General features: G+C 48.6%; 1 protein-coding gene across 1 annotated transcript in view; it reads right to left on the minus strand.

Moving 5' to 3' along the window:
• Positions 1-1,390: 1,390 nt before the first annotated feature.
• Positions 1,391-13,345, minus strand: part of rgs9b (regulator of G protein signaling 9b) — a 90,066-nt gene continuing 78,111 nt past the window's right edge. The window contains exons 18-19 of the mRNA XM_080209432.1: positions 2,391-2,890; positions 1,391-1,547 (exon numbers count right to left, since the gene is read on the minus strand). Coding sequence (XP_080065558.1) covers positions 1,391-1,547; positions 2,391-2,890 — 657 coding nt within the window. The remainder of the gene's footprint in view (positions 1,548-2,390; positions 2,891-13,345) is intronic.

A 13,345-nucleotide genomic window follows, 5' to 3' on the forward strand; every position in this document is an offset into this window, starting at 1 on the left:
TCGGCCCAAAAACATGTCAGCACTGTTAGCAGGAAACACTCAATTTTTTTTACACCAGAACCAACACTCTGCCTTTTATTGGTAAGATTTTGTCCATAGTTTCATACTTTTGCCATCTACTAAAGTCAGCAGGGCAACTTTGCACGACTTTTCTTTTGTAATTCAGTGAAGATTATACAATTTCCTTTATACATTACACCATCTGACCCTCTGGGCTATTGAATGTATTAATTTATTAACATACAACATTGGTCACAGTTATAAATACTCTATTCATATAACTCTATATATAATTTCCTACATTACAATAGTGATGTCAATTCAAAGCACTTAACTGACTGGAGAGAATTTTGGGATGTTGGTGGTCATTGCTATATAAATGCAAATTCTTCTATTTCTTTATAAAAGTAGAAATGTATACAATAGTAACACAAACGGCTTGAGGAATTCTGGCGCCAACAAGATCAATGCTGCTTTATCCAAGAAAATTAGATGTACTTTTTTCTTAACTAGAATTCCATTTATAATCTGAATAGGCATGGCCTTTAAAAACAGGGGCTCAGCACTCTCATTTCCAACAGATGTGTATGTTATTTACTCTGATGTACATAGTAAATTCAGTAGAAAATAAACACAGAAATGAAACCATTTTGCTGCATTGCAAACCCAAGTCTGCAATTACTGTAACTATCCCTTTGCTCACTCTTATTCCACAGGCTCACTTATTTGGATCTTCCAGGCTGCCATGGAGTTCTTTTCCTGGGAGGAATTACGGATACCTGATGCGGATGGAATTTCCCTGTTCTTTACTTTAAAGCTCATTCCTGTACAGAAACTGTTCTACTTTATTGTGGTGACTTTAGTTACCCATTGCTCTATGATAACACCCAGGACTTGCATGGAGAATCCCTAATTGACCTTCTTTTAGGACTTATAGAATATGAACTCCCTGGTGATTGGCAATCACCTTACCAGATGGAGCTTGTATTCTGAATCCTTTGTAAAGCAGGCCCCTGAGTGGGTCCTTTTTTCATTCTGGTTGGGAACTGTTTGTGTTCACCACAGGCTTGTGGTTTTTGCTTTACTTTATTTAGTGCAGTAAAGCACCGTTCCATTGCAGTTGACTCCTGAAGTTATTATAGATTCTTTGCAGAAAAGAGCAGTGCAGTGGCAACTTGGATGACCTATGTGAGGAGCAGAAATTGCTTTATCAGGAGAAATAAAAGTGAAGATTTGCCAACATTAACTGAAGATGTAAATGACATTTAAAACACTAGCACCAAGCTAGTATTTGCTAATTTAGCGGAAAGGCTGGTTTCCTGAATCTCCAATTAAGGCAACTCAAATAAGTGGGTATCTCCTAGTCCATTGGTCGTAAACTGAACTCCCATCATCCTGCTTTACTTTCCTCTGCCACACTCTCCCAAGGACAAATCACCTCCTTCTCAGAGTCCTTGGAAGTGCAGTGACAATCTTCATCCTCATCTTCGGAGTCTATCGGGTAAATTCTGCATTCAGATGGGATGTCTACTTTGATCTGGAAGAAGCTGAGGGAACAGAATCAAAGATTACAACTTTTTTTTATTCTAAATGCTTTAAGGGTTGCATTTGTTATGGGCATTTTCATTGGCTATTTGTCCTCATTTTCTTTGTCCTTTTCTGAAAATGAAACTTCTCGCTGAAATACAGTTCTATGAACATCGACACTCTCCAATACTTGAGCCAGGTGGTCATTCTTCATATTTGAGTCAAGTTTGCTCAGTTTGTGTCGGTAACAGTGTCAACATTGGGGAATCACATTTGTGACCCACTACAGTTCAATTTCATTCCTTCCTGCTCCAGAAACACTGACGCACTTTGTAAAAGACCTATCACTGATTCCATCCCCACATTTATTGTCACACAGTAAATATGTGGGCTTACTGGGATAGAGTGGAATTATTGTCGGTGCAGGCTCGATGGACCGAAAGGCTAACTTCTGTACTGTAAGGATTCTATGATTATGATTCAGGATACTAGAGATTAAGGTTGTGACTTTTTCTGAGTCGGTCTGCTTGAGTTAATATGTCATCAGGCATTGCATTGGAACCATCTGGAAAGGCTTGCGTACTAAATACAGATGTGCTTTTCACTCAGAAGGTCATTATATGTTGAACTCTCTCTTCCCTAATAATACTGTGGTGCTGATTCAGCATAAACTTTCAAAACTCAGGTCAGTAGATTTTTGTTCATAAGATAATCAAGGCAGATTGAAGAAATGCAAAGGAATAGAGTTGAGGCATAGATTCAATTGAAAAGAGGAAAGTTCAAGGAGCCGACTGAATTGCTACAAGGCGTAATGAATGAATTGAAATCTAAAAATAGATCAAAAGAAATGTGAATTGACTTACTTGGACACTCTCCTTGGTTTTTGCTGTAGTGGTTTCTCTTCACCATTTAAAGGTTGGATCTTGCGATTGTTCAGCGAGATGCATTTGGGAGACAAAGTTGCAAAGACTGGAGAATTTGTACAGCCCCGTTTCAAAAACTTGCTGAAGGACAGAGTCATTTTAGATTTCTGGGAAGGTTTGGTTTCCATGGATACTGGTGTCCGGTGGCAGGTGCTGGACTCAGACCCAATTGACAACTCAGTGCTTTCAGCAACTGAGGAGCATTGGTTAGAAACGGAATGATTTTGCTGGCGTTTTCTTTCCATCGCTGGAGTGCTGTCTATGGCTACGCTGATGGGTGAGGAGCAGATGGCACTATTTGGTAATGGAATGTATCTGGGGGAGCTGAAGGGCCCATCACTGTTGGCAGGATTGGATAAGGGTGGGCTTGGGGAACAAGGTGGCATACATAAGCCTGTGTACACTGTCAAGTGGGGAACAGGTGCAGTAAACCTACATATCTATAAAAAAAGAAAAAAGGTTCAGAACATAAGAACATAATGAAAAGGTGAAGGAACAGGCTATCCAACCCCCTTCAGACTGCTCTGCTGTTCAGTAAGATCAGGGCTAAACTTACTGATCTCAATGTTGAACATGCTCAACAACTGAGCATCCATGACCTTCATGGACAGAGTATTCCAATGTCATTTTTCCGGTTACTATTTGCACAGCTCTTTCAACATCAAGAAACATCCATTATAAAAACCTAAGAGGCCAAGGATTACATTGCACCTATTGAGCAAAGAGGTTTCAGAGAACAATGCAGTGAACCACACAATCAGTAGCTTCCTTGTGAATAGCAAGCAAATGAATTAGGAAATGCCATGTTTCCCTGGTACTGATGATGCGGTGACATGGATTTTCTTTCATGTGGGGGAGCTGTTTTTAAAAGTTGGTCTTGGGACAGTGTTACTCCTGTCTGCACTAAAGAGTCTGTCATGACTTGTCATCATGACTACAAATCAAGGAAGTCATGATTATACGTTTGTATCCTTCATTACAAATTTATTGGGTTGGAAAATATCCATCCATCCTATCGTACTCCTGTCATAGCTATAGTGGGAGGTCATTGGATTCTAGATCAGAAGCCAGGAGCACTGAGTGTAACATTGCATTCCAGTTTGAGAAATCCTTGTAATGTCTGTCCAGAGGAGGCCTTTATCCTAAGAGAGGGACATTGAGTGTTCCTGGCACCATTGCCTCATTGAGTCTTTCATGAGAGAGCACTTGTTTGATCCCAATGTGCCTGGGAACATCCAGTGTAGATATGAGCTGGGTGATGTGTTTCTCAAGACAGATGAATGTGCACTTTGCTTCATAATAGACACTGACTCCTAAAATATGATATGAATGCTTCTACCAGGAGCCATCTCTGGTTGAATAGCCAATGGTAAGAGATCTAAATGAGCTTCACCCTCATTTTGTACAATTGAACAAAGTCACAATCTTACCCCCATTGTGAGACTAGCTCTATTAACATCAAATGCCAATATTAGTTTCTGGCTATAAAGGAGAGGAACAGAATGGTTTTGAATGTTACTTTCTAATATTCAAAATGATTAATGGGCGATCACAGTACCCATTTGGGCTATTTATATAGTTTTTAACCCTCAGTAACATTTGTTTGCTAAAATAAGCAGCAGGTAGATGCATGAATGAACCGCAACGTTGAAACTCAATGATGCAATGCATATCGAAAACATTACGATGTTTCACCTATGTATGGGAAAATCTTTATAGATCCTTAGAGAGAATTGTTAAAATACACCTGAAGATTAATTGCAATGTATGATTATCAGCGATTTAGTTTTATCTTAAAAGGTGCCAAGTCTAAACAGTGGTAAAGTTGAAATCCAGTGGGGAGGGTGAGGCGCAATCAGGAGGGTGAGAGACAGTGGGGAGGGGATGGGGTGTGGGGAGGGGGGGGTGCAAGGGGCAGTGGGAAAGGCGAGGGGCAGGGGCAGTCCAGAGGGTGAGGAGAACTGGGGAGGATAAGGGGCAGTGGGGAGGAGGGAAGGTCAGGGGCAGTCCAGAGGTGAGCGGCAGGGGTGGGCAAAGGATAGTGGGGAGGGTGAGCAGCAATGGGGTGGATGAGGGGCAGTGGGGAGGGTGAGGGGCAGTGGGGAGGGTGAGGGGCAGTGGGGAGGGTGAGGGTGAGGGTGACGGGCAGTAGTGATGGTAAGGTCTGATGTCTGACTCTGGGGGTTTCTGCTCTTATGTTGCAAATTGCAAGGTTTTTATTTCAGTAAGATTTATCTTTTGTTCCCTTCACCAGTTTTAAAAATTATATTTTGGACATTATGCAAAGACAGAAAATCCCCAGGCACATGTTGCATACTCTGTGCTATTCTTAGGGGTTAAAGTAACACCATTTCTGGAAAAAAAACAGATTCTCACCTTCCTAACAGAAATGTAAATTACACCGCACATCAGTACACCACATGGTGACTAACTGGAAATCTATTTTCCATCACGATTGGTCAAAATCCAGAAACTCCCTCCTGTGTTAAACCACGTGGGCTGCAGAGGGTCGATAGGCAGTTCAGCATCACCTTCTCAAGGTCAATGAGGGATGGGCAATAAATGCTTGCCTAACCAGCGACACCTGCATCCTAGGCATGAATTTTTAAATGATGTACCGGACTCCTATTCCAGCATTGGAGCAAGACAATGCCATGTACATCTCTCAACAGCCATTAGGTGAGCAGCATGGTCATGTTCCTGGCTGCCTGTTGCTTGAGACTGTGGAAAACACAAGGAGGTGGAAAGGGGTGGGGGGTGCATGAGTATAGTGCGCAGCATAAAAACAATGGGAAAAATAAACCAAAATAGAAGAAATGGAGTAGAGAAACATTAAGAGATCTCACAGAGACTGGGTGAGGATGATGATTCCCAGTACAGCGGGGGTTACTCTTTGTTTCATCAAAATGAAACAGATGGAACCTTCTGATCGTGCAAGATCCTCAGACCATAAAAAAAACGAGGAATGATCTCAAGAGGGAGCTTGTCACAACAGTGATTATTTTAGCACAAACTGAAATTATGATGAACCTCTGTTGTCAAGGGCTACATGATGCGAAAGGGGCTATGTTGGGGATGTGCGTCGAGTAAAAGATTGTTTTAGAATTTCAAATAAAGATGCAAAAAGACATCAGGTGGCATTCAACAGTGATGGTGGCACTGGATGCATGGGAAGAATCTTTGAAAAGTAGCATGTGAAAGACACAATGAAAATGAAGAAACGGATTTGGAGTTTTACAATGCGACATACAAATGTCAAATCCAGGTTTTGGAACAAGATGAGAACACCAATCAAACTCAACAGAAAACACGCAAAACAGATGTGCAATGATTGACATGACTTTATTTTTATTCAATGAACATGAAATTAAAACCTGCAGCCAAGACATCTCATTCTGAAAATCCACTGTTCACAAGAGCTGCCGTCTGTGGAAATTTAATGTTGAAATACAGAAGCGATGTGACACATGTACCTAAAACTAATCACCTAACAATCTCAAATCATGCAAGGCCAGACCTACATTAGATGGTGGGAGGGTGTGTTTCATTAGCGAATAGTGGTACATTCATCAGGCCCTGTGGCTCTGCTAGACTGCTGCTGATTACCTGAGGAGGAGGAGGAGGGACAGAAGGAAATTTTTCAGACCTTTTCCCTCCCCCCTCTCTAACTGAGCAAAATTTTTATGCTTATTGTGCTTCTCCTACATGAGGTGGGGGGAGTTTTCCACCCCTGTTTTCAACAGATGGGAATGGCAGCGGGTGGGAGACAGAGAATCAAGAGGGAGTCCCAAAACAGTGTTCTTGGTTGGAGGTTTTCCCCATTTTGATTTTTCCCAATCCAAGCCAATGATGTAATGGGGTTCCCACCCCCCTCCCCTGCACCCCCCCCCCCCCCCCCCCAAAATCCAACTTCACGTCAGCAGGATTTACAAACCCTGCCTGGGGGAAGTGCCTGGGAGAACTTCCATTGGGGAGGTAACACCCCTGGGGGTGTAGCACCAATGTGGGGTGGGGGGGGGGGGGGGTTCCCAGGTCAGGAAGTTTGGGAGGTTGTGTTCTATGGGGGGGGAATACCTTGTTTTTATTTCGTTAGATCAGGGAGGCCTTTAAAAATGGAGCTGCCATCTGTTGAAGGCCGAGCTTGCTGGTGTAGTGGATTTATTAAGTGCCCACCCTGCCAGCGTGATGTTGTGGGACACGTCTCCAGCATTTTTATTAACTAAGTTCCAAAACATATGGTGGAGCTGGTGCATAGCACATTGCTTTTCCCACCTTAGTTGACAGTTAGTTAAACTAGTAGAAAGTTTTGCCCTGGTTTTGCTGGGTTATTGGGTGGGGTGGGAGTGCAGTGTGCATGTTGTGAGGCACAAGCATTGTAATTGTGTGGATTAGATTGGATTAATAAGCAGGTCTGTTCCCATCCATTATTGTTTGCATGTTGACCTGGCCTCTTTCTGTAATGTTAGGACGCTATGACTTTTTTAGAACTTTGATCAGAAGTTCCTGCTGCTTGTTATTGCCACTAAATTCACTGACGTTCTGAACACTACACACCTCGGTTTTATTTTGAAATGTGTCATGTGATAGGAAACACTCATTTCCTATGCCTTTTATAACAAAATGGTTTGTTCTCAAAATGGATCACAGATAAGCTCTGTGCAATGTAATTTTCCCTTTGCAACACCACGGCAACAAGAACCTACAGTGGCAGTTTGAAGGATGCATCACAGTAGCATTTTTGTTTAGCGCACATGGTTTACTGTCACCGTGGTTTGACTCTTGTGGGACATTGGCTCTCCAATGACTAGTTGTCCAAATCCTTCTTTCTCCTGGAAAATCTCAGCAGGCCTGACAGCACCCGTGGAGCGAGAATAGAGCCATCGTTTTGACTCTGGATGACCCTTTGTCAGCTCTGACACAAAACGTTGCCACAATTCTCTCTCCATGGATGCTGTCGGACCTACTGTGTTTCTCCAGCATTTTCTGTTTCTTTTTCAGATTCCAGCATTTGTAGTATTTTGCCACTACCTTCTCTCTCGTCCTTGCTTTACCAATGCCAATCACGGTTTATGAAAACCTGCTCTGGGTAATAGTCAATGTTAAAGTTGGAAATTGAACAAAAGCAACTCAGTGGTAAATTGCCTTCCAATCTGGCAGTATATCTCTCTCATCACCCCACAGTGACACAGTCCTAATTCATATGTTTGTAACTATGACCAGGAACCTAATGACATGTGGATCCATCATGAGCACAAAGCCATTTTCCCTGCCCCACTCTCTGATATCTTGATTTAGTTTAATATTCCAGCATGTCATTCACTGCAACCAAAACATATAATACAAGCTAGGATTGGTTGACTACTTTAAAACTGCAGAGCTCCTTACAACTAGAATAACGGCGTTTGTGCTCTATATTGTAAATTCAAACTTGCTTCAAAACAAAGTAACACACCTTAAGGTTATAATGGCAGATAAACTGCTTGAGCCTTTTTCAACTGTCTGTTAGCTGAACCGATGTGTTACTGCATTAGAACATTTCATACTACCTATGTTCCTTTGTAGGGCGTTCATTCCTATGTATTGTGTATGTCATGTGTGTTATCCTATTTATGTAGCCTCCTACTACTGTGTGTTTTCTTAGATGTAGATCATTCCCATTGCACTCTTTTTCCTGTGATTTGATCATTTGGGCTGCAAATGCCTTCCTATCATTTGATTTTCTTTCATTTCACTGAATCAATATCATGGAGAACAGAACTTTGAAAGCGGGCTGAAATTCTAACCATGATACGTGACAGTTTCAGAGCAGGCCACAATGGAGACACTAGCTGCATGAAATCAAACAGAGCGAAGATGAAAGACTGTTCATGTGAACCTGACAGAAAGCTGATAGATCCACCTAATCAATGGCAGGGAACAGAAGCATTGAACACAAAGCTAAGACCCATTTTAAAACGGAAAGGACAGAGAGGCTAATAAACCCTGAGGCATTTTCTTTCCTATAGATCCTGTCATACACTCTCCATGGTGAAATGCTCGAGATACAGTGTAATTCCTCCCAGGACCGCCCCCCCCCCCCCACCACCACCTCTCTCCAACATAGACGATTATGGGGAGGCAATGGTGTACTGATATTGTCACTGGATTAGTGATCAAGGGTAAGGCTCTGGGGACAAATCCCACCACGGCAGATGGCAAAATTTGAAAATTCAGTAAAAATCTGGAATTTAGAATCTAATACTGTTCATGAAACTGTTGTTGTAAGAATGTCCTTGCATATGAGCGTGAGACTGACGTAACCTGTTTTGTTTCAGCTTGTTAACTCATTGTTTCCATTGCACATTCGGTTTTAGTAACTCCATATGAGAAATCCCCAATAACGGCAGCACCTACTTATGTTAACCTGTTAACTTTGATTTGCTGGCTGAGTAACTTCTCCCAGTCACCATCCTGCAGGTGCATTAAAATATTCAAAACTTCAACAGAAGTAGTCCAAAGATATGCGGGTTAGGTAGTTTGGCCATGCTTAAATTGTCCCTTGGTGTCCTGAGATGTGTAGGTTAGAAGGATTAGTGGGTAAAATATGTAGGGATTATGGGGTAGGGCCTGGGTAGGATTGTGGTCGGTGCAGACTCAATGGGCCGAATGGCCTCACTCTGTACTGTAGAGTTTCTATGATTTCTATGAGAAATTATCAAAATGGTGGGATTGACCATTCTTTGCGACTAACTTTCGGAAAGCAAACATTTATCCTGATAGCAATATTGGAAAGTTCATTAACTACACAATTTCACATTTAAGAATTGAGAAGGACAATTAATTAACCAAAGTATGTGTTTGCATAGTCCCCTGTCATGTGATGACTTGTTCTACGCAAGTACAAGACTTATTCTCTATTTTACTGAGCATTTTTGGGACTTTTCTATTCCTCTTGAGGAGGTGCACGTTACCCTTCAATTCCCCCACATGTCCACAAACCAGATCACACACTTCTCCATCTGAAATTTTCCACTCACTTGCCTGTTCCGACATGCACTCAAGTGGTAAATATAATTAGAAGCCACCCTCTGAATCTCTCCAGTCATCAGATCACATCAACAAACAACTACAACTAATTACTGTGTTCAATAGCCAATATTTAGATTTTCATTGTCACTTACTGGTACAGTTCTAGATAGGTACAATATACGCAGGGCTCGAAGGACAGTTTCAAAATGAGGTACTGGATTTTGAGATGGTGGAGATTCTGGGATGCTGAAGTGAGTGATGGTGGGAGTTATGGATGATGGGAGGATATAAGGGACTGGGAGGTTAGGTATGTGGGATGGCGATGGGATATTGGGTGGGGGGATGGGTTTGGGCTGCATGTGGGAAGCAACAGAAACTGAATGAAACAGTCGACCTCTGAACAGTTGGATAATCGGGCACTGCTCACTTGAAAATAATTATTTGACAATGTCCCTCCCCCTAACTTCCATTATGTAGCTGAGTTCTAAATAACATATAGTTAGTGCAATTGTACTAACAGAAATTCATATAATGTCTTTACTATATATAGTAAAACATACCAAGTGGCTTCCACAGAAAAGCATCATCAAACCAAAGCTTGCATTAACCCTGATTTTTGGAGGCTTACTGGCAGCACATGTCAGACAAAATATTGTGGGCACAGGAAAAATTAAACTCAGTGCTAGGACCTCAAGTTTGGAAAATAAGAACTTTAGCATCAGCTTAATTGGCTCAATCCCTTGCTCATGAGTTAAGGTCAACTCCAACCCGTGAGATGGAACATTACACTAAACCCAGTTTGCCTGCTTGGGTAGATGTGAAAGAACCTCAGTTAAGGAGACTTCAGTGCTTTGGCCAACATTCCTTCACCAAAAATTCCCAAAACACAGATGAGATGCTCATTTCTCTCACTGCTATTTGTAGAATGCTGTTAGACGCCAAGTTTCCTGGGAGCTGATTCTGTCCCAACAACTTCAATACAAGTCAAAGCCAATCTTTCTGCGTAAACCACCTCTCCTGGCAAAAGAGCTCTGAGGATAATCCCGGGCTGTAAGCTACTGTACCTGGAAGGCAATAAAATGAATAGGTGCTTTTTCATTGAGCTTGAGGTTCCTTTACTTGTGTGACATAAATGTGTGCTGCCTCTCTCTATTCACTCTTATTGATGAAGGAATGGATCAAGTTTTATGCTGGATCAAGAAGAATTTTCTCTCAAAATTATTCCATCTAAGTAAAGCAATGGAGAACGGAGCAGGTAGAGGGGGAGGAGGGTGGAGGGGGAGGAGGGTGGAGGGTGGAGGGGGAGGAGGGTGAGGAGGAGGGGGTGGAGGGGGAGGAGGGTGAGGAGGAGGGGGTGGAGGGGGAGGGGGGAGAGAGGGGGGAGGAGGTGGGAGGGGGAGGAGGTGGGAGAGGGAGGAGGGAGGGGAGAGGGGGAGGGAGGGGGGGGGAGAGGGGGAGGGAGGGGGAGAGGGGGAGGAGAGGGGGGAGGGAGGGGGGAGAGGGGGAGGAGAGGGGGGGAGGGAGGGGGGAGAGGGGGAGGAGAGGGGGAGGAGAGGGGAGGGAGGGGAGGGGAGGAGGGGGAGGAGGAGGGGGGAGGGAGGGGGGGGGAGGGGAGGAGGGGGGGAGAGGAGGGGGGAGGGGAGGAGAGGGGGGGGAGGGGAGGGGAGGGGAGGAGAGGGGGGAGGGGGGGGGAGGGGGGGGGAGGGGGGAGGGAGGGGAGGAGAGGGGGGGAAGGGAGGGGGGGGAGAGGAGGGGGGAGGGGGAGGAGGGGGGGAGGGGAGGGGAGGAGAGGGGAGGAGAGGGGGGGAGGGGGGGGGAGGGGAGGGGAGGAGAGGGGGGGAGGGGGGGGAGGGGAGGGGAGGAGAGGGGGGGAGGGGAGGGGGGGAGAGGAGGGGGGAGGGGGGGAGGGGAGAGGGAGGGGGGGGAGGGGGGGGTGGGGGGGGGGGGGTGGGGAGGGGGGAGGGGAGGGGAGGGGGGGGTGGGGGAGGGGAGGGGGGGGTGGGGGGGGGTGGGGGGGGGTGGGGGAGGGGGGTGGGGAGGGGAGGGGGGGGGTGGGGGGGGGGTGGGGGGGGGTGGGGGAGGGGGGTGGGGGAGGGGGGGGGGGGGGTGGGGGGGGGGTGGGGGAGGGGGGTGGGGGGGGGGGTGGGGGGAGGGGAGGGGGGGGGTGGGGGGGGGTGGGGGAGGGGAGGGGGGGGGTGGGGAGGGGGAGGGGAGGGGGGGGGTGGGGGGGGGAGGGGAGGGGGGTGGGGGGGGGAGGGGTGGGGGGGGGGGGAGGGGAGGGGAGGGGGGGTGCGGGGGGGGGGGGGGGAGGGGAGGGGAGGGGGGTGCGGGGGGGGTGCGGGGGGGGGAGGGGAGGGGGGGTGCGGGGGGAGGGGAGGGGGAGGGGGGGTGGGGGAGGGGAGGGGGAGGGGGAGGGGGGGGGTGGGGGTGGGGGAGGGGGGGGTGGGGGAGGGTGGTGGGGGAGGGGGAGAGGAGGGGAGGGGGAGAGGAGGGGAGGGGGGGAAGGGAGGGGAGGTAGAGAGGGGGGAGGGGAGAGGGGGGAGGGGAGAGGGGGGGAAGGGAGGGGAGGGGGGGTGGGGAGTGGGGGAGGGGAGGGGAGGGGGGGTGGGGAGAGGGGGGGGGGGGGTGGGGGTGGGGGAGGGGAGGGGAGGGGGGGTGGGGAGAGGGGGGGGGGGGGTGGGGGTGGGGGAGGGGGAGAGGGGAGGGGGAGGGGGAGGGGGGGGGGGTGGGGGGGGGGTGGGGGAGGGTGGTGGGGGAGGGGGAGAGGAGGGGAGGGGGGGAAGGGAGGGGAGGTAGAGAGGGGGAGGGGAGAGGGGGGAGGGGAGAGGGGGGAGGGGAGAGGGGGGGAAGGGAGGGGAGGTAGAGAGGGGGGAGGGGAGAGGGGGGAGGGGAGAGGGGGGGAGGGGAGAGGGGGGGAAGGGAGGGGAGGTAGAGGGGGGGAAGGGAGGGGAGGTAGAGGGGGGGAGGGGGGAGGGGAGGTAGAGGGGGGGAGGGGGGGGAGGGGAGAGGGGGGGGAGGGGGGAGGGGAGGTAGAGGGGGGGAGGGGGGAGGGGAGAGGGGGGGAGAGGGGGGGAAGGGAGGGGAGGTAGAGAGGGGGGAGGGGGAGGGGGGAGGGGAGAGGGGGGGGAGGGGGGGAAGGGAGGGGAGGTAGAGAGGGGGAGGGGGGAGGGGGGAGGGGGGAGGGGAGGGGGGAGAGGGGAGAGGGGGGGAAGGGAGGGGAGGTAGAGAGGGGGGAGGGGAGGTAGAGAGGGGAGGGGAGAGGGGTAGGGGGGAGGGTGGAGGGTGGGGGGGGAGGGTGGAGAGGGGGTGGGGGGGGTGGGGGGGGTGGAGGGGGAGGGGAGAGGGGTAGGGGGGAGGGTGGAGGGTGGGGGGGGGAGGGTGGAGAGGGTGGGGGGGGAGGGGTGGAGAGGGGGTGGGGGGGGGGAGGGTGGAGAGGGGGTGGGGGGGGTGGGGGGGGGTGGAGAGGGGGGGGGAGGGTGGGAGGGGGGGGAGAGGGGGGAGGGTGGAGAGGGAAGAGCAGGCAAGGTAGGGGGGAGTGTGGCGGGCAGAAAGGGAAGGTAAAGAGGAATTGGAGGGGTTGGAGGGGATGGCGGGGGAGGGTGATGGGCAGGGAAGGAGGGAAGAGGGAAAAGAGAGGGAAGTGAGGGAGAGAAGGGAGGTTAGAGAGTTTGAGGTAATACAGGAATAGGAGAGGCTAGAGGAGTCGTGCTGGAGGGTAGGGGTTTGGAAGGAAACTCTCAATAAATGATATTACAGCTTGGTGATGTGCTGGTGTCAACATGTGGCCCACCCACGCACTTTTCGAGCACTGGGTACATGTCCTTCTCTGTGTTAAATGTTTCATTTGTTGAGCGTTTTGTGGACATGGTAGTTTAACATTTCCTGAG

Source organism: Carcharhinus amblyrhynchos, chromosome 21 (genome assembly GCF_965287045.1).
Source record: "Carcharhinus amblyrhynchos chromosome 21, sCarAmb.v2.hapA, whole genome shotgun sequence".
Taxonomy (NCBI): domain Eukaryota; kingdom Metazoa; phylum Chordata; class Chondrichthyes; order Carcharhiniformes; family Carcharhinidae; genus Carcharhinus; species Carcharhinus amblyrhynchos.